The sequence below is a fragment of the Mustelus asterias genome, unplaced genomic scaffold, assembly GCF_964213995.1.
Source record: "Mustelus asterias unplaced genomic scaffold, sMusAst1.hap1.1 HAP1_SCAFFOLD_221, whole genome shotgun sequence".
Lineage (NCBI taxonomy): Eukaryota > Metazoa > Chordata > Chondrichthyes > Carcharhiniformes > Triakidae > Mustelus > Mustelus asterias.
The window spans coordinates 572,049-599,120 of NW_027590205.1; the positions used below are offsets into that span (position 1 = coordinate 572,049).

Consider the following 27,072-nt stretch of genomic DNA (forward strand, 5'->3'; position numbering starts at 1 on the left):
TATATTGAGCAACTTGAATCTATGCCCAAATCTCTGCAGAGCAAACCAGTCAGTCCCATTCTCTTCCCCCCGCCATATCCCGATATACCCTAACCCCGTTTCCTGTAACATTATTACTTTTCACGTTCATCCAGGTAAATTGAGGAATCATTGATCATCCTGTCCAACACTCTCAAAGGCAGCGAGTTCAATGTCATCTCTCATTGCCTAAATAAATATCCTCCCCGCCCAACCTCTGTAACTCACATCGAATAATATTACCCACACTTTTAGCCCACTAAAGATGCACTTGTACGTTTAGACCAGTTATATGCATAACAATTTTCAGGTCCCTGTGTTCTGGACAGGACACAGTAACAAGTCTCACAACACCAGGTTAAAGTCCAACAGGTTTATTTGGTAGCAAAAGCCACTAGCTTTCGGAGCGCTGCTCCTTCGTCAGGTAAGTGGGAGTTCTGTTCACAAACAGGGCATATAAAAACACAAACTCAATTTACAAAATAATGGTTGGAATGCGAGTCTTTGCAAGAAATCAAGTCTTAAAGGTACAGACAATGTGAGTGGAGAGAGCGTTGAGGTTAAAGAGATGTGTATTGTCTCCAGACAGGACAGTTAGTGAGATTTTACAAGCCCAGGCAAGTCGTGGGGTTACAGATAGTGTGACATGAACCCAAGATCCCGGTTGAGGCCGTCCTCATGTGTGCGGAACTTGGCTATCAGTCTCTGCTCAGCGACTCTGCATTGTCGTGTGTTGTGAAGGCCGCCTTGGAGAACGCTTACCCGAAGATCAGAGGCCAAATGCCCGTGACCGCTGAAGTGTTCCCCAACAGGAAGAGAACACTCTTGCCTGGTGATTGTCGGGCGGTGTTCATTCGTCCGTTGTCGTAGCGTCTGCATGGTCTCCCCAATGTACCATGCCTCGGGACATCCTTTCCTGCAGCGTATCAGGTAGACAACGTTGGCCGAGTTGCAAGAGTATGTACTGTGTACCTGGGGGATGGTGTTCTCATGTGAGATGATGGCATCCATGTCGATGATCCGGCATGTCTTGCAGAGGTTGCTGTGGCAGGGTTGTGTGGTGTTGTGGTCACTGTACTTCTGAAGGCTGGGTAGTTTGCTGCGGACAATGGTCTGTTTGAGGTTGTGTGGTTGTTTGAAGGCAAGAAGTGGGGGTGTGGGGATGGCCTTGGCGAGATGTGCCGGATCATCGATACGGATGCCATCATCTCACGTGAGAACACCATCCACCAGGCACACGGTACATACTCTTGCAACTTGGCCAATGTTATCTACCTGATACGCCGCAGGAAAGGATGTCCTGAGGCATGGTACATTTGGGAAAACCATGCAGATGCTACGACAACGGATGAATGAACACCGCTCGACAATCACCAGGCAAGAGTGTTCTCTTCCTGTTGGGGAACACTTCAGCGGTCACGGGCATTCGGCCTCTGATCTTTAGGTAAGCGTTCTCCAAGGCGGCTTTCACGACACACGACAACGCAGAGTCGCTGAGCAGAGACTGATAGCCAAGTTCCGCACACATGAGGACAGCCTCAACCAGGATCTTGGGTTCATGTCACACTATCTGTAACCCCCACGACTTGCCTGGGCTTGTAAAATCTCACTAACTGTCCTGTCTGGAGACAATACACATCTCTTTAACCTGTGCTTGATGCTCTCTCCACTTGTATTGTCTGTACCTTTAAGACTTGATTACCTGTAAAGACTCGCATTCCAACCATTATTTTGTAAATTGAGTTTGCGTCTTTATATGTTTGAGAACAGAACTCCCACTTACCTGACGAAGGAGCAGCGCTCCGAAAGCTAGTGGCTTTTGCTACCAAATAAACCTGTTGGATTTTAACCTGGTGTTGTGAGACTTCTTACTGTGTTTACCCCAGTCCAACGCTGGCATCTCCACTTCTGGACAGGAAACAGTGAGAATGGTTCTATTGATCAGGATAAATGGGCATCTGTGAGAGAATTGGAAGGGCGTATATAAGGAACGGCAGAATGAGAATAATGGGACGTTTTTGTGATGGAGAATGACAGCTTTTGGAAAATGAGAGAGGAAAGAGTGTTCCATAGGAAGTAAAATTGTTCTGAATTTCTGTCATGTCCTGTCAGTGATGAAACTACTTTTGCAGAATATTCGAAGGGGAGGATTTGCAAAGCAAAATTGCAAAGCAAAATCTCAAACCAAATGTCATGCCAAGATCTGACAGATTTAATCAATTCATTGGGAGCTGAATATCACCAGCCTTTGAATCTAGGGGGAAAATTATTTATTTATTCTGTCTGCTTCAAGAGATTTTAAACATCAGTGTGACTGGAAAAGCACTGAGACACAGACAAACCTGAGTGAGAGTGTTCCATTGAATTGACTGTGGAAAGAGCTTTAACCAGTTACACAGCCTGAAAAAACACCACACCATTCGCAGCGAGGAGAAACTGTACACACGTTCTGTGTGTGGACAAGGCTTCAACTGATTGTTAAACTTGGAGAGACACAAGGACACCAACACCATGGTGAAACCGTGGAAATGTAGGGATTGTGGGAAGGGATTTTGTTTCCCGTCTGCATTGGAAACTCATCGACGCATTCACACTGGAGCGAGGCCATTTAGCTGCTCTGACTGTGGGAAGGGATTCAGTGATTCATCGACCTTGAGGAAACATCGGCATGTTCACACCAAGGACAGGCCATTCATCTGCTCTGAGTGTGGAAAGGGATTCCGAGATTCATCACACCTTCTGACACACCAGTGAGTTCACACTGGGGAGAGACCGTTCTCTTGCTCTGTGTGTGGGAAGGGATTCAGAGATTCATCACACCTTCTGACACACCAGGGAGTTCACACTGGGGAGAGACCGTTCACCTGCTCTGACTGTGGGAAAGGATTCACTCAGTCTTGCAATCTGCTGGTGCACCAACGGGTTCACACCAGGGAGAGGCCGTAAACCTGCTCTGAGTGTGAGAAGGGATTCAGTGATCCATCTGCCCTACTGAGACACCAGCGAGTTCACACCAGGGAGAAGCCGTTCACCTGCACCGTGTGTGGGAAGGGATTTACACAATTATCTAACCTGCTGAGACACCAGCAAGTTCACAAGTGATGACAGGGATTGGATTCTGCTGTTAATCACATCCAGGACTGAACCACGTTCATTCTGACAGTTGGTGAAGTGGGAGGGTCGGAAGGTTTCTTTCTGCTGGACTGGCTGACCTCATGACTTTGCTTCCAGTGGGCTGATGCTCTTTGAGCCTGGGAGAGCACATTTCCACTGAAATGATCCACAAAAGCTGAAGAAGGACATTTATTTTATCCTGGATAGGAAATTGTGTTTTTTCTACCACCACAGGGAGATCTAAAATAAATACATTTCTCTCTGTCCCATTGAGTCTCGAGGTTGGAGAGAGGATTTATCAGAATGATATCAGGGATGAGGGGCTTCAGTTATTTGGAGAGTGAGGCAGCTGAAATTTGTCTCATTAGATCTTTGTGTCATTAGGGTTGGGAGGGGACCATTCAGTTTATTAGTTGGGCTCACAGTGTGGTGCACTTAGGTGTTCCAGAAGATATGTATATTAATACACAGAACCCTGTTCTTTGCAGACAGAAAGAACATATACACACATTGCACTTGTTTCAACTGAACAGAGTAGCAACAGCCCTGTGGTTCATTCCACAGGGCAGTGCCTTGATCCAATTAGAGTCAACCTGCCTGGTTTGAGCTTGAACAAAGCATGGCAGTTAACTGTAAGTCATCAATTTACTATTACAGTCTACATGGCAATGCCTCTACCAATCTGAGTCCACTTGCCAACAAATCAAAACTCTCCTTTTACGAAGTATATATTGTCGTTCCCTTTACATTTCTTGTGAATGTCCTGATGAGTGCAAAATTAAACATTTCAACATGTCTTGTCCTTCAGCAATTACTGTTCTCACTAACTACCAGTCTGTAATAGATGCTTGAATAAGTAGTGAGCCTTAATTGTGTTACGATTCATGAATCAGTAGTTATAGTAAAACACTGTGTTTAATTTTCTGAAAAATATAGAAGTTTGATTGCTGTGAACATAAAGAATGTACAATGATGATAAATGTACTGGCAAGAGAGACCTTCAGACTCTGATTAGCATCAACATTTGATATTGTATGGGTAAGTAATGGTATAGAATCAGATAAAGAGATAGTATAAAACAGTTCAATTGTGTGAAGTAATTGGGGATCCAATTAATAAATTAATCTAATAAGCAAATTGACCAATGGGTCACGTTACAACAGGCCCACCTCTGATGTGACGTAATGGTCACTTTGGGGCTAAAAATAGATTTCTAAATATCTACCTTGTCGGACAAGTACTGAAGATTTCTGAGGCCCAGTTTCGGGGAAATTACTGTCAACGAAGGAGCCAGACTCCCAAAGGCTGAATTCCAGAAGCATCACTATCAAAGAAGGAGCCAGAGAGGGTTATGCTTCTCCAGACTGATTGCTTGTATGAAGTTGTAAAAGTCATTGTTTTAAAGCTGTTCAAAAACCCTTTTTCATTTAATAAACTTTATTTTAAATTTATTATCCAGATAATTCTGTCTTTGCTTCAATTGGTTAAAATCTTATCTGAACTAAAGTGAATTAATTAAATAGCAAGTTGCAGGTGGCTGAAATCAATTAAATTACAGATAACAAGATCAGATAACATTTTACAACTGCAAAACATCCCAAAATGTTTTCCAGCCAATGAAGTACTTTTGAAGTGTAGTCACTGTTGTAATGTGTGAAACATGGCAGGCAATTTACATACGGCTAGATCCCTCAAACAACAATGTGATAATACCCGGATGATCTGTTTTAATGATGTTGATTGAGAGATAAATATTGGCCAGGACACCGGGGATAACTCCCCTGCTCTGCTTCAAAATACTGACTGTGGGATTTTTGCATCCACCTTCGAGAGCAGACAGGACCCTCAGTTTAAAATCTTATTTGAAGGAAAGCTGCTCTGACAGTGCAGCGCTCCCTCAGTGCTGGCATGAGGATCTATGGCTTTGATTTCTGAGCTTATGTCCTTGGAGTGGAATTTGATGCCATAACCTCCTCACTCAGAGATGAGAATGCTGCTCATTGAACAATGGTTGACACTATTGCCAATCCAAAGCTAAAAAGTGAAATTTACCCTTTGAAAGCCCCCACCCTTAGCCTCCATGCCCAAAATCTAATACGAAATATTCCAGTGTAAATAGGATCTTTTTGACTGACAAATGATGAAGAGTTGGTTCAGAACCACAAATTGTGATTTGAACCTCCAGCACCTTCCTGTCTTTCTTTTGCTTGGGGAAATGGCAGACAGGTGGGGCTGAGGGTTGAATTTAGCTGAGAATAATGGGGCCTGCGCCCCAGTTGACGAACTGCCATGGGTGCCATATACAGGAAGATGCTAAAGGGCTGGCTGGGAAATGGACCCCGAACCAATCAGAGCATGTGTGGGGTGACCAGGGCTGATGTTGATACGACCCTGCATTAGGTTCAGTGCCTCTGTGTCAAAATCTGGGAGACACAGGAACAAAGCAGCTGAAGAGAAACTATTTGGGTCCAGAACATAAAACACCACAGATGCTGGAAATCTGAAATAAAAACTGAAAATTCTGGAAAAACTCAATAGGTCTTGCAGGATCCGTGGAGAATGAAACAGATTTAATAGTTTGAGTCTGAATGTGTTCTTCAGAGCAGAAGCGAGCGAAAAGTGTACTGGATTTTGTATTGTTTATTCTTCAACAGTAAATCTGTCTTCTGTCATTTTCCTTAATCTGCTAACAGCTTTGGAAGTTCAGAGTAGTTGATATACAATCAGTGCATTCTTGGTGCTGAGGTGCTGCTTAAATGTTCTCTTTCTGAGAAAAGAAACATCTGCTCACACCCCCTGTTGAGATTCCAGTGAATTCGCATTTGACATTTAGGGTTTTGTTTCGCTTGCAATCAAATGCAAATGAATGATGGCGCAGATCCAAAGTATTTAATCTGGTGATTTAATCATTTTAGGTGTATGGTTCAAATCGTAATCAGATAAAAAGGGATGGTTTTGCATTTGACAATATCTGAAGGCAGTGGCTGTGTTATTACCCAGCCTGCACGGGGGAGGGTGAATAAGCAACAAAAACAAAAATGCTGGAAAATCTCAGGAGATCTGACTCTCACCAACTTTTACAGATGCAGCATAGACAGCATTCTTTCTGGTTGTATCACAGCTTGGTATGGCTCTGCTCTGCCAAGACCGCAAGGAACTACAAAAGGTCATGAATGGAGCTCAATCCATCACGCAAACCAGCCTCCCATCCATTGACTCTGTCTACACTTCCCGCTGCCTCGGCAAAGCAGCCAGCATAATTAAGGATCCCACGCACCCCGGACATTCTCTCTTCCACCTTCTTCCTTTGGGAAAAAGATACAAAAGTCTGAGGTCACGTACCAACCGACTCAAGGACAGCTTCTTCCCTGCTGCTGTCAGACTTTTGAATGGACTTACTTTGCATTAAGTTGATCTTTCTCGAGCTATGACTGTAACACTACATTCTGCACTGTCTCATTTCCTTCTCTATGAATGGTATGTTTTGTCTGTATAGCGCACAAGAAACAATACTTTTCACTGTATGTTAATACATGTGACAATAAATCAAATCAAATCAAAGCATCTGTGGAGAGATAGAGCCAACGTTCTGAGTTTAGATTACCCTTCGTCAAAGCTCTGCTCTACTCTCTCTCCACAGAAGCTGTCAGACCTGCTGCGATTTTCCAGCATTTTTCTGTTTCTGTTTCAGATTCCAACCTATTCAGCACTTTGCCTTTACCGAGTGAATAAGCCCTATCATTAGTAATCGTAGATCATTGCGCAGGCGCAGTGCCGCTCTGACTGGAGCATGCGCAATGCTGGTGTTAGCAGTCACGGACGGGGTGGTATCAGAGCCACGGGGAGAGCAGATTGGAGACAGCGGGTGAGTGAGGTTAAATGGAGCCGAAGGATGAGAACGAAGGCTTCATAAACACCCGGTGTAGGAAAGGGAGCTTTCATAAACAGGGATGGAGGTCTCAAACCACAAATAAGCCGCTAAAGATCCCGCGTTATGATCAATTTTGCAGCCCCGCCATCTTGGACAATAGGCAGTGCTGCCGCCATCTTTACAGGGGGCACTGGACAGCAGAGCACATGCGCAGCTGCCATCTTTGTGGGGGTAATAGACAGCAGAGCACGTGAGACTAGGGCGGTATTGAGGTGGAAATATTTATTATTAGTGTCACAGGTAGGCTTACACTGCAATGAAGTTCCTGTGAAATTCCCCGAGTCCCCACAGTCCGGCACCTGTTCGGGTACACTGAGGAGAATTTAGCACGGCCAATGCACCCAACCAACATGTCTTTCGGACTTTGGGAGGAAACCGGAGCACCCGGAGGAAACCCACACAGACACGTGGAGAACGTGCAGTCTCCGCACAGTGACTTGAGCCGGGAACGCAGGTCCCTGGCACTATGAGGCAGTAGCGCTAACCACTGTGCCACCATGCTGCCCTAGACGGTCTTATTGATGATTTGAAACTGTGCTCAGAATCTCAGTTTGGGAATTTATGAATAGCTTTGTTCAGCCTCAGTTCCCAGGGAGGGGGAATGGAGTCGGTGGCGAATGAGTTTGTACTGGGAACTGAAGACAATGACTTTGGTCTTCTCCTTTTCAAATAGAGTCAATCCAGTATTGGATGTCAGACAAATCAGGATGGTGTGTGACCTGCAGGAGATCTGCAGGTGATGGTGTCACATATAGCTGCATTTTCCCACTCTCTGCTACACTTATCAGACAGAATTTTCCACCCCGGAGGGTTCTGGATGCTTCTAAATTGAATATATTTCAGGATGAAATAAAGGGATTTTTGGTATCTCAGTGAGTCAAACGATATGGGGAGTGTGTGGAAAAGCGGAGTTGAAGATTAGGATTAGCCTCAATTGTATTGGAAGATGGACAGTCTTGGCAGATTGAATGGTCTGCTTCTCCTATCTCTTATGTTTTTATAGAGACCTGAATTTGTCTAGGTCCAGACAGGGTGGAATGTTCCCTTGTCTGAAGGACATTACTGAACCAGTTGGGTTACAACAATCTGGGCAGCTTTCATGGTCCCCTTTTCCTAGTGTTGGTCCCACAAGTTACCAATTTCACAACCTGTTTTTCTGGATTCTCTCTCACTCTTGTATTTTCTATTGTATATCACTTTCCCAGGGTGTTAGAAGAGGAGGATTCACAATCAGAAAATTCAAACGAAACACAACATCAGGATCAGAGAGAGTTGCCCATTTATTGTAACCTGAATATTCTTGAATTTTTAACATGGAAGGAAAAAGCACCACTCAGAATCAGGAGAAACGGTGGAAATGTGGAGACTGTGGGGAGGGTTTCAGATCGCCGTCCGAGCTGGAAGCTCATCAGCGCATTCACACTGGGGAGAAGCCATTCACCTGCTCTGAGTGTGGGAAGACATTCAGTCGGTCATCCAACCTGCTACAACACCAGCAGGTTCACACTGAAGAGAAACCATTCACCTGCCAACAGTGTGGTAAGGGATTCAGTCAATCCTCCCACCTGCGGAGACACCAGCGTGTTCATAGTGGAGAGACACCATTCACCTGCCCCGAGTGCGGGAAGGGATTTACTCGATCATCAGGGCTGTTGACGCACCAGCGTGTTCATAGTGGGGAGAGGCCATTCACCTGCTCCAAATGTGAGAAGGGATTTGCTCAACTGTCCAACCTGCTGAAACACCAGCGAATTCACACTGAGGAGAGACCTTTTAAATGCCCAGACTGTGGCAAGTGCTATAAAAGTTCCCTGGACCTGATGCGCCATCAACTTGTTCACACTGATGAGAGGCCGTTCAGGTGCTCTCACTGCGGGAATGGGTTCAGACGATCAGGAGAACTGATTGTGCACCAGCGAGTTCACACCGGGGAGAGACCGTTCTCCTGCTCCCAGTGTGGAAAACGATTCACTCAGTCATCTGCACTGCTAACACACCAGCGAGTTCACACTGGAGAGAGGCCGTTCCCCTGCTCCGAATGTGGGAAGACGTTCACTGATATGTCCACTCTGCTGAAACACCAAAGTGTTCACACTGACAAGAGATCATTTGAATGTCCAGACTGTGGGAAGTGCTATAAAAGTTCTCGGGAACTGCTGTACCATCAACATGTTCACACCATTGAGAGACCTTTTAAATGCTCACACTGCGAGAAATGCTACAAATATTCCGGGGAACTGATCCGCCATCAACGTGTTCACACTGATGAGAGACCGTTCAGGTGCTCTCACTGCGGGACACGGTTCAGGGGACCAGAACAACTCGCTGCACACCAGCGAATTCACACCGGGGAGAGGCCATTCATCTGCTCCAAGTGTGGGAAGAGATTCACTCAGTCATCTACACTGCTGAGACACCAGCGAGTTCACACCTGCCAAGCGTGTGGGAAGGGATTCACTGTCTCATCCACATGGTGCAAACACCAGCGAGTTCACAACGAATAAGTGAATAGATTTTGCTGTTAATCACATACAGGACTGAACCATATTCATTAGGGTCTATTTCTGCTTACTTTAATAAACTCCAATCCAGTTGTATGGACTAATATTCTCGATAAAAGTCACAAAAATCAGCTTTGTATTGCACATAATGTTACGCCTTTATAATTTCACTAGCACAAGTTAGTTCCTTTTGAAGAGCTCTCTCTCTCCTTTGTCTCCTCCATCCCCACCTCTAACAACAAACGTGAGGAGCTTATGGAGCTTCTTTGTCACTAAGATTGAGACAATCTGATCAACTGCCTCTGCTGCTTCCCTCCCTTCCACTCGCTCACCGGCCAAACTGTCTGTAAATTTCCTTCTTGACCAAGCCCTGAACTCACATCCTTTTCCAGTTTCTCTTCTATCTCCTTCCCCCTCACAGATCATCCTGTCCATGAGATCCACCTGCTTTCTTGATCCCAGCCTCACAAAACTGCTGACCATTCAACTTCTCCATGTTAGCTGATATCATTCAAAAATATTTCTCTTAAATTCACCATCAGTAATCATAATTTAAAAACAATTGACCCCACCATCTTTGCAAACTGCTGCCTCAACTCCGACCTCCCTTTCCTCTCCAAAATCCTGGTAATTGGAGTTCTCCAAGGAGCTCTCCTTCGCTGCTCTTATTTCTCATCTGCATGCTGTCACTGGGCAACATTATCCAAGGTGAGTTTATGACCACATATCCACAGCATCACTAAAAGCAGATATTTCAATCTCCATAATGTCACCTGTCTCCACCCCAGCTGATCTGCTGCTGAAACCCTCTTCCATGCTCATGTTACCTTTAGACTTGACAATTCTAGTACATTCCTGATGAGCCTCTCACCTTCACCCCACCCCCACACGGAAATGTGAGGTCATCCAAAACTCTGCCCATGTGCTTTCTCACACCAAGCCCGGTTCACCCATCCCCCCTGTGCTCACTGACCGGTAATGGCACCTGGTCACGTGATGACTCCATTTTAAAATTCACATCCTTGTTTACAAATCCCTCCATGGTCTCATCCCTCCCGATCTGTGTAATCTCCAGTTCCACACCCTCTGAGATATCAGCGCTCCTCTCATTCTGGACTCTTTAGCATCGCTGATTTTGAATACCATTGGTGGCTGGGCATCGGCATGAAACTCTGAAATAACCACCCTAAACTCACCTCTTTCAAATGAATATGCTTATTAAAATGTATCTCCAATCAAGCTTTTGGCCATCTACCCTAATAGCTCTGACGCAGGGTCATCCTGACTCAAAACATTGGCTCTATTCTCTCTCCACAGATCTATTGAGATTTCCAGCATTTTCTGTTCTTGTTTCAGATTTCAACATTTTGCTTGTACCCTAATATCAGCCTGTGGAACACAGTGCAATTTTGTTTCTTTATGAAACACCACTGAAGTATCTTGGAATGTTTTATGACATTAAACGTCTTCTATAAATACAAGTTATTACTGTTTCACAACAGTCAGTTTGAGCAAAATAAGATTCCACAAACAACAATCAGGCCAACTTATTAATCCAGTTTTTTTGGTGATGTTAGTTAAAACATGAATGTTGGTCCCACTGCACCAGGAGAACTGGACAGTACGTGGAGTGAAAGTTATTCCGTTTATTTAAAATCTTTCACACTCTCAGAACATCCTAAAGTGATTCAGAATCAATGGTGAATTAAAGAAGGAAGAATGAGGAGTGGCAGAATAAACTAAATGGGACCATTTTAAACAGAGTGCAGGAACACAGTGATCTGGGAGTGGATGTCCACAAATCCTAGAATCTATCAGGACAGGTTGATCAAATAGTTTATAATATCCTTTATGGGGTCAAAGATAACACCTCTCTGGGAAGGAATGATTCAGGTGCAAAAACATTGATTGGTGTAGTATACGGACCACCAACCAGGGTTTCAGACTTGCTCGTTGAATCTGTTTATTCCATCTCATCTTATATTCAGCTCATTTGAAAATTACTAACATACTGTGGTATTCAGGCATCTGGGCATAGTGAGTTTTCTGTTCAGATTAGCTCAGATTTCCATATTATAAAATGGATCTAGAAGGACTGGAAATGATGCATGGTGGCACAGTGGTTAGCACTGCTGCCTCACAGGGACCCAGGTTTGATTCCTGACTTGGGTCAGTGTCTGTGTGGAGTTTGCACATTCTCTCCGTGTCTGCGTCAGTTTCCTCAGGGTGCTCCGATTTCCTCCCACAGTGCAAAGAGGTGCGCGTTAAGTGGATTGGCCGTGCTAAATTGCCCCTTAGTGTCAGAGGGACTAGCTGGAGTAAATGCATGGGGTTATCGGGATAGGGCCTGGGTGGGATTGTGGTCGGTACAGACTCGATGGGCTGAATGGCCTCCTTCTGCACTGTAGGGATTCTATGATTCTATGAAAAAATACTAGAATAATGCTAGAACTGACAGTTTACACCCAGCAAGAATGTTGTACTAAATCTCTGACCCTTTAAGATAATGAAAAGGTTTGGCAGAATAAACAAGTGGAAGATGTTTCCACTTGCTGACAGATTAAAATAAATATCAGTCACTAATAAATCTAATGTGTAGTTCTGGAGCAGGAGTTTCAAACAAGGATCAAAACAGAGTTTGCTGAAAATACGGAACATAGCTGTGGATGGAGAAAGAAGGTTAATGTTTCAGATCTGAGCACTGGTGCAGTGCAGTTCTGATGAACGTCCCTGGGCCTGAAATACAGACTCAGGTTCTGCCTTCACAGATGCCACCAGATCTGCTGAGTATTTCCATAATTTTCCATTTTTAATTTTTCTTTCAAGCCTCTGTCCAAAGATGTGAAAGTTAGGTGGATTGACGATGCTAAATTTCTCCTTAGTGTCCCAACATGTGTAGGTTAAGGGAATTAGTGGGGTAAATGTGAGGGGTTGTGGAGTGGGTCATGGGACTGGGCAAGATGCTCTATCAGAGAGTTGGTGCAGACTCGATGGGCTGAATGATCTTCTGCACTGTAGGGATTCTACGATCTGCAGGATTTTGTTTTTCTTCAACTGGAGAGCACTGAGAATAGGAAACTAATTTCAGAAGGTTTTGATATCCCTGTCTCCGCTTGAAGCTCACGGGTAAAATCCCACCATGAAAATAAATATTTCCCTGCCGAATGTGGAAATTTATTCACTCAGTCATCCCATTTACTGACACAACAGCACAAAGGGACACCAGAGGGAGACCACTCAGACACTTCACATGTGCAAAGAGATTGTCTTAGTTTTCCCACTGGTTAACCCTTTGGCTTTAAAAGTTCAAAGCACATTCTAATCAGCAAGGGGCAGTTTAACTGTTCTGATGGGGAGAAAGAAAGATCTTTTCCATCCAACCTGTTGAGACGCCACTGAGTTTACATCAAACTGTACACGTCATTCTAATGTTAATTACACCCATGAGGAAGGCTTATGCTTTTAGTTGCTCCATCAATTAATTAAAAAGAAGTTGGCCCTTTGGCCCAATGACTCCAATCATAATCGAATCCCAAATCATAATTTTATATTCTGTGACATCTTATTTCAATGGCGAGGTCCTTACCCAGCATTCACCACGGGTGAGAAAGTGCCCTATCCAAATTGCAAGAGCTCCCAGCGCAAGCGCAACGCCCGGCTGTGACTGGAGCATGCAGACTGTGACCAGCTGCAAGGAGCTGGAAGCAAACAGTTGAGTGCAGCTGAACAATGGAGCCAGTGGCTGTGTGGGGAGGAATAGAGCCAGTGGAGCGGGCAGATAGGCTTCATAAATAGCGTAGGGAGAGCTGAGATCCCGAACAACAAGTCAGCAGCCCCGTCTTGGCACGAATAGAATATGAGCTCTGAGGCGCCTCCTGGTCAAAGGCCCTGGTTAGCGGCCGCCATCTTTATAGGGGGCAATTTACAGCAGGGAGCATGTGCGGCCGCCATGTTTATCGGGGGCGTTGAACAGCAGGGTGCATGCTCAGTAACTCAGGTCAGGGGTCAGCAGGAGACATGGGTTGCCAACCCTCCAGGGTTGGACTGGAGTCTCCAGGAACTGAAGATCAATCTCCAGCACAGTCTGTGCAAACCCTGGGAAAGATAATAGAAAGATATATATTTTTTGTAATTATCTTTTTTTGTCACACATAAAAACCTTGAAAGTGGGGTAAAGACTGTCCGGATAATAGTCAATCATATATCCAATTGGGAATGAGTCTTTTTGCTTTCCACTTGGCCGAAGGGGGCAGTGTGTCAGAAGGATGGATGTATTGGCCAACTAATGGCTGGAGGATGAGATAAAATGTGATAAATTCTCCAGGAAAATAATTAATCACAGTTAGTAATCCTCGAGAAGAATGTGTGAATTTCTACCCTGGACTGATTGTCATCGTTTCTGTAAATTTACAGGTTACTGGAAGTGGAGAATCGACAGACAGGAAACTCAAACCAAACATCGCATTGTAATCTGATAGATCCACTCGATGCATCAGAACCTGAATATCAGCAGCATCTGATTGTGGAAGGTAACAGGTTTTTTTGTTCTGTCTGTGAGAGAAGATTTCAGGTCTCAGTGTGACTGGAAAAGCCCCGAGATTCGTAAACTCTGGTTAGTGCTCAGTTCTGGGCAACAAACCTTAGGAAGGACACAAGGCCTTGGAGGGAACGTAGCAAAGATTTACCTGAGCAATATCTGAACCACCAGGTTAAATTACAAAACCAGACTACATAAAATATTCAAGGACAACAGAAAAGGTCATTTGGCCCACTGAGTCCCAGCTGTCTGGAGCAATCCAATCAATCCTATTGCCTTGCTCTATCCCTGTATATTCACAGCTTTATTTCCCTCAAGTGTCTATCCAATGTCCTTTTGAAATTATTCATCATGCCTATTTCTACTCTGCTCATAGGCAGTAGATTTTGGTTCATTACTATTTACTGTGTAAAAATGTTCTCCCCCATATCCCCCTCTATCTCTTATCTAAAAATGTAAAACTCTGTCCTAATTCTCGTATGATCAGCTAACAGGAACAGATTTTCTTTGTCTGTGATCTAAACCTGTCAGAACCTGAATCAAATCTTCCCTCAGCCTCCTTTGATGGGATCATTCCAGTAAATCTCCTCTGCACCTTCTCAAGAACCTTCACATCTTCCTAAAGTCTGCTGACCAGAACGGGACACAATACTCGAGTTGTGACCTAACCAGAGCTTGAGAATGATTCAGCAAAACCTCCCTATTTTTGTATCACTATTTCTGTTTATGAAGCTCAAGATCTAATTTGCTTTGCTAACTACTCTCTCATAATCTTTGATAAATATACAAATTTCCTCTCCTTTGCCTCCCACCTTTGTCTCTCTCCAGCCATAGTGACCAAAGCCTTGCATGGGTCCAGACCGGGTGGCAGGTTTCCTTTCCTGAAGGACATTAGTGAACCAGTTGGGTTTTTACAATAATCCAGCAGCTTTCCTGATCACTTTATCCTCGTGCTGACCCTTACAGTACCAGATTCATTCAGCTCAATTTCACATACTGTCATGTTTTAAATCAATCTCACAGGATATTAGAAGGGAAGACTTTGCAGCCAAAAACCTCGAAACAAACATCACATCAGAATCTGACTGAGTCACCCAATTTAACTTAACCTGAATATCATCGGCCTTTGAACATGGAAGGAGAAAGCACCGTTCACAGTGGGGAGAAACCATACACATGTTGTGTGTGTGGACGAGGCTTCAACCAATCATCTGCCCTGTCAAGACACAAGTGCAGTCGATCCAGGGAGAAACTGTGGAAATGTGGGGACTGCGGGAAAGGATTCATTGCCCCATCCGTGCTGGAAACTCATCAACGCAGTCACACTGGGGAGAGGCCATTCACCTGCTCCACATGTGGGAAGGGATTCACTCAGTCATCCAGTCTGTCCACACACCAGCGAGTTCACACTGGGGAGAGAATGTTCACCTGCTCCAAGTGCGGGAAGAGATTCAGTAATTCATCCAACCTGTTGAAGCACCAGCGAATTCACTCTGGGGAGAGACCGTTCACCTGCTCAGAGTGTGGGAAAGGATTCATTATTTCAGCCCACCTGCTGAGTCACCAGCAAGTTCACACTGAGGAGAAACCTTTCAAATGTCCAGAATGTGGGAAATGTTTTAAAAGTTATTGGGACCTGATGTCCCATCAACGTGTTCACACTGTTGAGAGACCATTTAGATGCTGTCACTGTGGGACTGGGTTCAAACGATCATCTCAACTCACTGTACACCAGCGAATTCACACCGGGGAGAGGCCATTCACCTGCTCTGAGTGTGGGAAGGGATTCACGACCTCATCCAATCTACTGAATCACAAGCGAGTTCACAAGTAACTATAGTGAACTTTGCTGTTAATCACATTCAGGACTGAATCATTAGGCTCTTTTTGCTGATGTTAAACTCCAGCCCACTTACAGGGGCTAATATTCTGCCTAAAAGTCAAATAAATAAGATTTGTAAACACACTGTGCGGAGTCTTTTAATATCTCTAACACAAGTTACTTCCTTTTGAAGGGCTCTCCCTCTCCCCTGTCTCCTCCATCCTCACCTCCAAAAACAAGTGTGAGGAGCTCATGGAGCTTCTCTGTCACTAAGATTGGGACAATCTGATCAGCTGCCTCTGCTGCTTCGCTCCCTTCCACTAGCTCATTGGGCCAGACTGTCTCTAAATTTCATCCTTTCCTGAGTCCTGAACACAATTTTCTCCAGTTTCTCATCCATCTCCCCTCATGCCCTCTCAGGACTCATTTTATCCATGAAACCTCCTCCTTCATTGAGTCTATAATCACTAAACTGCTGATCACCCAACTTTCCCACGTTCCATGACTTGATCAGTTCTCTCTCTTTAGGTACTATCCCTCTCTCCTTCAAATAATAGACCTGTAATCCCGCCATTCTTACAAACTACTGCCCCATCTTCAGCCACTCTATACTCTCTGAACGTGCTGTCACCTCCCATATCCCTGCCCACATTTGCTGGAATTCCATATTTGAATCCTCCAATCAAGTATCTGCCCTGCCACAGTATTGAAACAGCTCTTATCAAAGTTACCAATGACATCCTATACAACAAAGATAAACTCTCCCTTCTCATCCTCGACCTGTCTGCAGCCTTTGACAAGGTTTCCACATCATCATGCTCCATCCCCTCTCCAGCTGTCGTCCAGCTGGGTGGGGCTGCTCTCTCCTGCTTCCATTCTTCGTCTGATCAGAGTCAGAGAATCACTTGTAATGTCTTCCCTCCCCACTGTCACCCTGACCTCTGGTGTCTCTAGAGATTCCAGCCTTGACGTTGTCTCATTCACCAACATTCTCTCCATAGTGACAACATCTGAAAACAGTGTCAGTGTCACAGTTACACTGACAGTTCCCAGCTCGAGCTCGCCACCACTTAATTGGTGTTCAAAAAAGGATAGATAAAAGAGATGAAATTTGAACAAAATAACAAGAGAGGTTTTTAAATTATGTAAATTGACACAGTTCCATGCCAAGTTTCCTCTGCCCACTCCCCGCCTCTCTCGGTTCCACAGAGAAGTTAACCCTTTCAGCAGACAGTTGATTTTTATCTACACCCTTTATGGTTCTGCCATTTATCGTATAGCTCCCCCTTACATTAGCTCTACCAAAATGCATCACTTCGCATTTATCTGGATTGAACTCCATCTGCCATTTCTTTGCCCAAATTTCCAGCCTATCTATATCCTTCTGTAGCCTCTGACAATGTTCCTCACTATCTGCAAGTCCAGCCATTTTTGTGTCGTCCGCAAACTTACTGATCACCCCAGCTACACCTCCTTCCAGATCGTTTATATAAATCACAAACAGCAGAGGTCCCAATACAGAGCCCTGCGGAACACCACTAGTCACAGGCAGCCAGCCGGAAAAAGACCCTTCCACTACCACCCTCTGTCTTCTGTGACCAAGCCAGTTCTCCACCCATCTAGCCACCTCCCCCTTTATCCCATGAGATCCAAACTTTTGCACCAACCTACCATGAGGGACTTTGTCAAACGCTTTACTAAAGTCCATATAGACGACATCCACGGCCCTTCCCTCATCAACCATTCTAGTCACTTCTTCAAAAAACTCCACCAGGTTAGTGAGGCATGACCTCCCTCTCACAAAACCATGCTGACTATCGTTAATGAGTTTATTCCTTTCTAAATGCACATACATCCTATCTCTAAGAATCCTCTCCAACAACTTCCCTACCACGGATGTCAAGCTCACCGGCCTATAATTTCCTGGGTTATCCTTCCTACCCTTCTTAAATAACGGGACCACATTAGCTATCCTCCAATCCTCTGGGACCTCACCTGTGTCCAGTGACGAGACAAAGATTTGCGTCAGAGGCCCAGCGATTTCATCTCTCGTCTGGCTAAATCCCTTCCCACAAAGAGAGCAGGTGAATGGCCTCTCCCCAGTGTTTCTGCATCGATGAGTTTCCAGCTTTGATGGGCAATTGAATCCCTTCTCACAGTCCCACATTTCCACCGTTTCTCCATGGTGCAGGTGTCCTTGTGACTCTGCTAGTTTCACGATCTGTTGAAGCGTTGTCCACACACAGAACACAATTAATTTCTCTCCCTCATGTGAATGGTGCAATGTTTTTTCAGACTGTGTTAAAGCTCTTTCCACAGTCCGTGCACTGGGACACGCTCACTCAGGTGTGTGTGTGTGTTTCAGTGCTTTTCCAAGCACACTGATATTTAAGATCTCCTGAAAAAGACAGAACAGACAAAAATTTCTCCTTCTAAATTGAAAGACTGATGATATTCAGGTTCCGATAAATCGAGTGAATTTGTGAGATCTTAGTGTGACATTTGGTTTGACATTTCTGCCTGCAAATCTTCACCTTCTGATATCCTGTAAAAGGAGTATACAAAATTCATCACTGTCAGTACAAGATAGAAATTCAGAACAGACAATTCTAGTTTCTACAGAACATTCTTTCTTCTCTCATTCCCCAAAAGCTGTAAATCTCCATCCCACACACTCTCCCTCCATTCTCACTCTGCTGTATCTAATATTCACTCTCCCAATTCTCCTGAAGGTGCTGATTGAGGCTGATTGACAGATCCATGCTCACTGCTTCCAGAACTAAGAGACTTTTACCAAGAGTTAGGATGGACTTGTGTGGCTGAAAGGACCCCTTTGCTGTAATGACTCTATAACTGGAAGTATAGAACATAGGTACAGAACAATATTGCAAGAATATAAATAAGAATAAATTACTTCATTGCAGAACCATAAATAATTTATCTAATCTGTGACAAAAAAAATCACGAGATATATCTCTGTCCTATATTAATTTACTGTCCCCCTAAATGTCAGCCATCTCCTGGGGAAAGCAGCCCTTTAATTCTGAACATTAGGAAAGAGAACATCCTCTTAACCAGACAAATCAATGTGTCAAGCTGAGGGAGCAAAGAATGTCAATGTCTTTAAGAGAGGGAGAGAGAGAGAGAGCTGGGCCAACCTTTCCAGAGTCTGCACCCTCTCTGGATTCACTTCATAGAATCATACAATCCTATAGTGTAGAAGGAGGCCATTCGGCCCATCGAGTCTGCACCAACCACAATCCCACCCAGGCCCCATCCCCGTACCCCTGTGCATTTACCCTAACTTGTCCCCCTGGCACTAAGGGTCAATTTAACATGGCCAATCCACCTGACCCACACATCTTTTGGACTGTGGGAGGAAACCGGAGCACCCGGAGGAAACCCACACAGACATGGGGAGAAAATGCAAACTCCACACAGACGTGACCCAAACCAGGAATCGAACCCGAGTCCCTGACGTTGTGAGGCAGGAGTGCTAACCACTGTGCCACCATGCCACCCTAAAGTCGACTACACTTGGTATTCCCAGGAGGTCTCCTATTCAAGTACTAACCAGGCCTGAGTCTGCTTAGCTCCCGAGATCAGGCGTTTTCAGGCTAGTATGGTCGTAGGCATTGGCTGATTCTTTTCACTTCCTCGAGTCTGTCTGAAGCTCAATCTTCATTTAGAGAGAGAGAGCAGCAGCTTTGCTGGGCAGGAATGAGCAGCTGAACAGATGCGGATTAAAATGCGGATTAATCCGGGATAGTCAGCACGGATTCGTGAAGGGCAAGTCGTGCCTCACCAATTTGATTGAATTTTTTGAGGAGGTAACTAAGTGTGTTGATGAAGGTAGGGCAGTTGATGTCATATACATGGATTTTAGTAAGGCGTTTGATAAGGCCCCCCATGGTCGGCTTATGATGAAAGTGAGGAGGTGTGGGATAGAGGGAAAGTTGGCCAATTGGATAGGTAACTGGCTATCCGATCGAAGACAGAGGGTGGTGGTGGATGGAAAATTTTCGAACTGGAGGCAGGTTGCTAGCGGAGTGCCACAGGGATCGCTGCTTGGTCCTCTGCTCTTTGTGATTTTTATTAATGACTGAGAGGAGGGGGCTGAAGGGTGGATCAGTAAATTTGCCGATGACACCAAGATTGGTGGAGTAGTGAATGAGGTGGAGGGCTGTTATAGGCTGCAAAGAGACTTAGATAGGATGCAAAGCTGGGCTGAAAAATGGCAAATGGAGTTTAACCCTGATAAATGTGAGGTGATTCATTTTGGTAGGACTAATTTAAATGTGGATTACTGGGTCAAAGGTAGGGTTCTGAAGACTGTGGAGGAACAGAGAGATCTTGGGGTCCATATCCACAGATCTCTAAAGGTTGCCACTCAAGTGGATAGAGCTGTGAAGAAGGCCTATAGTGTGTTAGCTTTTATTAACAAGGGATTGGAGTTTAAGAGCCGTGGGGTTATGCTGCAACTGTACGGGACCTTGGTGAGACCACATTTGGAATATTGTGTGCAGTTCTGGTCACCTCACTATAAGAAGGATGTGGAAGCGCTGGAAAGAGTGCAGAGGAGATTTACCAGGATGCTGCCTGGTTTGGAGGGTAGGTCTTATGAGGAAAGGTTGAGGGAGCTAGGGCTGTTCTCTCTGGAGTGGAGGAGGCTGAGGGGAGACTTAATAGAGGTTTATAAAATGATGAAGGGGATAGATAGAGTGAACGTTCAAAGACTATTTCCTCGGGTGGATGGAGCTATTACAAGGGGGCATAACTATAGGGTTCATGGTGGGAGATATAGGAAGGATATCAGAGGTAGGTTCTTTACGCAGAGAGTGGTTGGGGTGTGGAATGGACTGCCTGCAGTGATAGTGGAGTCAGACACTTTAGGAACATTTAAGCGGTTATTGGATAGGAACATGGAGCACACCAGGATGATAGGGAGTGGGATAGCTTGATCTTGGTTTCAGATAAAGCTCGGCACAACATCGTGGGCCGAAGGGCCTGTTCTGTGCTGTACTGTTCTATGTTCTAACAAGCTCATTGTCCAACCTCCGCATTCAGGCAATGGGGAGCTCTGATTGGCTGGAGGACTAGAGAACTTCCGGTCCTCCAGGGTTTCCATTGGTTAATCCCCGCTGACAGACAATGAGGGGCAGAGCCCCACATGGGGTGGGCGGGACTTTGTCCTCCAACCGCGCTGAGCTGTTGTCCAATGGAAAAGGCTGGAAGAGCCGGACAGACAATGGTCAGTGCGCCGGCTTTGTCCCGGGCCCCGCCCCACACCCGCACATGCGCATTCCCCCAGAACCCGCACATGCGCACCTTTGATTCACGGTCCCTTACCAGCTCTGGCCAATGGGAAGAGTTGGAGGACCGGAAGGATTGTGGTCCTCCAGCCAATCAGAGCGCGGTCTTTGTGTGAATGCGGATTAAGCTTCAGACAGACTCAAACTTCCTGAGTTTGTTTGTTTGGTTTGACCTAAAAAGAGGCCAACACCTGTGAGTAAAACACTTTCTTTTCTCCCCCTTTCCATTTCTTTTCTCATTCTGGGGGAAATTGGGGACTTGCAGCAACTGAAGGGAAAGGAAGTGAATCCAGGGAGGCTGCAGACTCAGGAAAGGTTGGCCCAGGTCTCTTTCTCTCTCTTAAAGACATTGATATAGAAACATAGAAGATAGGAGCAGGAGGAGGCCATTTGGCCCTTCGAGCCTGCTCTGCCATTCATTACAATCATGGCTAATCATCCAACTCAATAGCCTAAACCTGCTTTTTCCCCATAACCTTTGATCCCATTCGCTCCAAGTGCTGTACCAGCCTCCTCTTGAATACATTCAATGTTTTGGCATCGACTACGTCCTGTGGTAATAAATTCCACAGGGTGACTACTCTTTGGGTGAAGAAATGTCTCCTCACCTCTGTCCTAAATGGTCTACCCTGAATCCTCAGACTGTGACCCCCGGTTCTGGACTCCATCGGGACCATCCTCCCTGCATCTATCCTGTCTCGACCTGTTAGAATTTTATAAAGTCTCTATGAGACTCCCCCCACCTCATTCATCTGAACTCCAACGAAAACCATCCTAACCTCGTCAATCTCTCCTCATACATCAGTCCCACGATTCCCTGAATCAGCCTGGTGAACATCCTTTGCTCCCTCAGCTTGACACATTTATTTGTCTGTCTAAAAGGATGGTCTTTTTCCTAATGTTCACAATTAAAGGGCAGCTTTCCCCAGGAGAAGGCTGACATTTAAGGGGACAGTACGTTAATATAGGACAGAGATATGTCTGGTGTTGTTAGATGGTACCCAGATTAGATATATTATTTATGTTTCTGTAATAAAATACTTCTATTATTATTTCTTGCATTGTAATATAATGCTACAGCGATGTTATACATTTCCAGTCATAAAGTCATTACAGCACAGAAGGAATCCATTTGGTAACTCGAGTCCAGGCTGACTCTCTGTAAAACATTCCAGTCCCATTCTCACTCGATATCCTCACTCTACTGAAAGTTTATTTCCTTCAAATGCCCAACCACTTTCATTTGTAAATAGAATCCACAGAAATGGAGATTTACAACTTTTTGGGGATGAAATAGGAAAGAATGTTCCAGAGAAACTAGAATTGTCTGCTCTGAATTTCTATCCTATACTGACTGTGATGACTTTTGCAAACTCATTTCACAGGGGCGGCACGGTAGCACAGTGGTTAGCACTGCTGCTTCACAGCTCCAGGGACCTGGGTTCGATTCCTGGCTTTGGTCACTGTCTGTGTGGAGTTTGCACATTCTCCTCGTGTCTGCATGAGTTTCCTCCGGGTGCTCCGGTTTCCTCCCACAGTCCAAAGATGTGCGGGTTAGGTTGATTGGCTCTGCTAAAATTGCCCCTTAGTGTCCTGGGATGCGTGGACTAGCGGGTAAAATATATAGGGATATGGGGGTGGGATTGTGGTCGGTGCAGACTCGATGGGCCGAATGGCCTCTTTCTATACTGTAGGGTTTCTATGATTCTATGATTTCTATGATTGAACGAGGAATCACAGGCAAAAATCTCAACTGTCATGTCCAGACAGAGTCATATTCCTTGGGATCTGAATATCTTGTAATATGGAACTGTAGCTATGTTATATATTTCCAGACATCTCTTCCCTCAGAGAGTTGTTAGTCTTTTGGATTTCTTTTCCACAGGGACCAGTGGAGGCTGAGGATCATTGAATATATTCCAGTTAGACAGATTTTTGACTGACAAGGGTGTTGAGGGTTATGGGGAACAGACAAGAAGATGGAGCAAAAGCTAAGATGTGGGGGGATTTCTTCACTCAAGGATGTGGTAAAGCTTTGGAATTCTCAACCCCTGAGGACAGTGGAGCCTCAGACATCAACTATTTTCAAGAGAGAGATTGATTGGTTTCTAGATATTGAAGATATCAAGGGATATGGGTTTAGTGTGGGGAGAATGATGCTGAGGTAGATGAACAAATTATCTCATTGAATAGTTTAAAAGGCTCGATGGGCCAAATGGCCGACTGCAGCTCCGATTTGTTATGGTCTCTGTGTCCAGGACAGGAAGAAGTTTAACAACACCAGGTTAAAGTCCAACAGGTTTATTTGGTAGCAAAAGCCACACAAGCTTTCGAGGCTCTCAGCCCCTTCTTCAGGTGAGTGGGAATTCTGTTCACAAACAGAACTTATAAAGACACAGACTCAATTTACATGAATAATGGTTGGAATGCGAATACTTACAACTAATCCAGTCTTTAAGAAACAAAACAATGGGAGTGGAGAGAGCATCAAGACAGGCTAAAAAGATGTGTATTGTCTCCAGACAAGACAGCCAGTGAAACTCTGCAGGTCCACGCAACTGTGGGAGTTACAAATAGTGTGACATGAACCCAATATCCCGGTTGAGGCCGTCCTTGTGTGTGCGGAACTTGGCTATCAGTTTCTGCTCAGCGACTCTGCGCTGTCGTGTGTCGCGAAGGCCGCCTTGGAGAACGCTTACCCGAATATCAGAGGCCGAATGCCCGTGACCGCTGAAGTGTTCCCCAACAGGAAGAGAACAGTCTTGCCTGGTGATTGTCGAGCGGTGTTCATTCATCCGTTGTCGCAGCGTCTGCATAGTTTCCCCAATGTACCATGCCTCGGGACATCCTTTCTTGCAGCGTATCAGGTAGACAACGTTGGCCGAGTTGCAAGAGTATGTACCGTGTACCTGGTGGATGGTGTTCTCACGTGAGATGATGGCATCTGTGTCGATGATCCGGCACGTCTTGCAGAGGTTGCTGTGGCAGGGTTGTGTGGTGTCTTGGTTACTGTTCTCCTGAAGGCTGGGTAGTTTGCTGCGGACAATGGTCTGTTTGAGGTTGTGCGGTTGTTTGAAGGCAAGAAGTGGGGGTGTGGGGATGGCCTTGGCGAGATGTTCGTCTTCATCAATGACATGTTGAAGGCTCCGGAGGAGATGCCGTAGCTTCTCCGCTCCGGGGAAGTACTGGACAACGAAGGGTACTCTGTCCACTGTGTCCCGTGTTTGTCTTCTGAGGAGGTCGGTGCGGTTTTTCGCTGTGGCGCGTTGGAACTGTTGATCAATGAGTCTAGCGCCATATCCTGTTCTTATGAGGGCATCTTTCAGCGTCTGGAGGTGTCTGTTGCGATCCTCCTCATCCGAGGACAGGAAGCAGTGAGCATGGATCTGCCAATCAGCCTCAATCAGCACCTTCAGGAGAATTGGGAGGGTGAATATTAGATACAGCAGAGTGAGAATGGAGGGAGAGTGTGTGGGATGGAGATTCACAGCTTTTTGGGACTGAAATAGGAAAGAATGTTCCATAGAAACTAGAATTGTCTGTTCTGAATTTCTATCCTGTACTGACACTGATGACTTATGTGAACTTGTTTTACAGGATATTGAAAGAGGAATCACAGGCCGAATCTCAAACGTCACATCCAGATCTGACAGAGTCATATTCCTTGGGAGCTGAATATCATCGGCCTTTGAATCTAAAAGGAGAAATTGTTGTCCAGTCTGTTGATTTGAAAAGATTTCACGTGTCCGTGTGACTGGAAAAGCACCAACACACTGCCACACTCGAGTGAGAGTCTTCCAGCGCACGGACTAAAGAGCTTTAACCAGTTACACAGCCTGAATAAATATCACACCATTCACAGCGGGGAGAGACTGTACCCGTGTTCTGTGTGTGGACGAGGCTTCAACTGATTGTCCACCCAAGAGAGAGGCAAGGACACCTGCACCATGGAGAAACCATGGAATTGTGCGGACTGTGGGAAGAGATACAGATACCCATCAGAGCTGGAAGCTCATCGACGCAGCCACACTGGGGAGAGACCATTCATGTGCTCTCAATGTGGGGAGGGATTCAGTCATTTATCAAGCCTGCGGACACACCAGCGAGTTCACACTGGGGAGAGGCCATTCATCTGCCCTCAGTGTGGGGAGGGATTCACTTGTTCATCCAATCTGCGGAGGCACCAGCGAGTTCACACGGGGGAGAGGCCATTCACCTGCTCTCAGTGTGGGAAGGGATTCACTTGGTCATCCGACCTGCGGGCACATGAGCGCATTCATACAGGGGAGAGGCCATTCACCTGCCCTCAGTGTGGGAAGGGATTCACTCTGTCATCTGACCTGCAGAGACACCAGCGAGTTCACACTGGGGAGAGGCCATTCATCTGCTCTCAATGTGGGGAGGGATTCACTCAGTCATCCAGCCTGCACACACACCAGCGAGTTCACACTGGAGAGAGACCATTCACCTGCTCTGTGTGTGGGAAGGGATTCAGTCATTCATCCAACCTGCGGACACACCAGCGTATTCACACTGGGGAGAGGCCATTCATCTGCTCTCAGTGTGGGGAGGGATTCACTCGATTGTCCAGCCTGCAGACACACCAGCGAGTTCACACTGGGGAGAGACCATTCACCTGCTCTCTCTGTGGGAAGGGATTCAGTCATTCATCCAACCTGTGGACACACCAGCGAGTTCACACTGGGAGAGGCCATTCATTTGCTCTCAGTGTGGGAAGGGATTCTGTGATTCTACCAGCCTGCGGACACACCAGCGAGTTCACACTGGGGAGATGCCGTTCACTTGCTCTCAGTGTGGGAAGGGATTCACTCGGTCCTCCAACCTGTTGAGACACCAGCGAGTTCACAAGTGATTCCAGAGGTTGAATTCTGCTGTTATTGTTTCTGCTCTCAATTACATCCAGGACTGCATTTTGTTCATTCTCACAGTTGGTCAATGGGGAGGGTCAGAGGGTTTCTTTCTGCTGGACTGGCCGGTCTCACCACTTTGCCTCCAGTGGGCTGATGCTCTTTGAGTCTTGTTGCGAATACCTGGTTTCAAATTTCGCAAGGATCACAGAGTGACAGGGTGTTAGGAAGTTAAGAGATCGTCACTATTTCTGTTTGAAACTCCCCCAGAAGCCCATCCAATTTCCTTTGTCATTGTTTATTGTCTCCACTTCCTCCACCCTCGTAGGCAGCAAGTTCCAGGTCATTCCTCACATCCCTCCCCGCATCTCTGATCCAAAACCTTCAATCTGTGTCCCCCCCTCGTCCTTGTCCCTTCAGCTAATGGGAACAGCTTTTCTTTGTCCACCTTATCTAAACCTGTCAGAATCTTGTCCACCTCTATCAAATCTCCCCTCAACCTCCTTTGCTCCAAGAGGACCAACCCCAGCCTGACATCGACAATAAAGAACAAACTAACAGAATATGTTAATACCGGAAATCAAATGGGAATGTTTAATTTCTGTTTTAAAGATATTGTGAATATATTGTCCTGGACAATAAAGGAATTGGAATAACTCACCTTGGGTGTGGTTGAATGGAATATATCAATCTGGAACCCACCTACAGTCCAGTGAAAGTCTGGAATGTGTAGCTGGAAATCCCTCCCTAACAGCACTGTGGGTGTACTTACACCTCAGGCATTGTAACAGTTCAGGAAGGCAGTGTTGGGGTTGACCATGTCCGAGGCAGCTACATACAGCCACATATTCTGTTATAATTGAAGGACTGCAGATTGAATGTGAGGCATTATGGGACTGGACTATCTTGACCACATTCCTGTGACTGCTCAGTTTCTGCAATCATGGACCATTAAAGCTGCTTAGCAGG

At 45.5% G+C, this 27,072-nt stretch overlaps 1 protein-coding gene across 1 annotated transcript in view; it reads left to right on the plus strand.

The window, feature by feature from the left end:
- The window catches only part of LOC144485819 (uncharacterized), a 124,193-nt gene that overhangs the window by 26,647 nt on the left and 70,474 nt on the right, over nt 1–27,072 (plus strand). Inside the window, 5 exon segments of the mRNA XM_078203899.1 lie at nt 2,553–2,912; nt 8,448–9,113; nt 15,551–15,660; nt 25,247–25,913; nt 25,994–26,104. Coding sequence (XP_078060025.1) covers nt 2,553–2,912; nt 8,448–9,113; nt 15,551–15,660; nt 25,247–25,913; nt 25,994–26,104 — 1,914 coding nt within the window.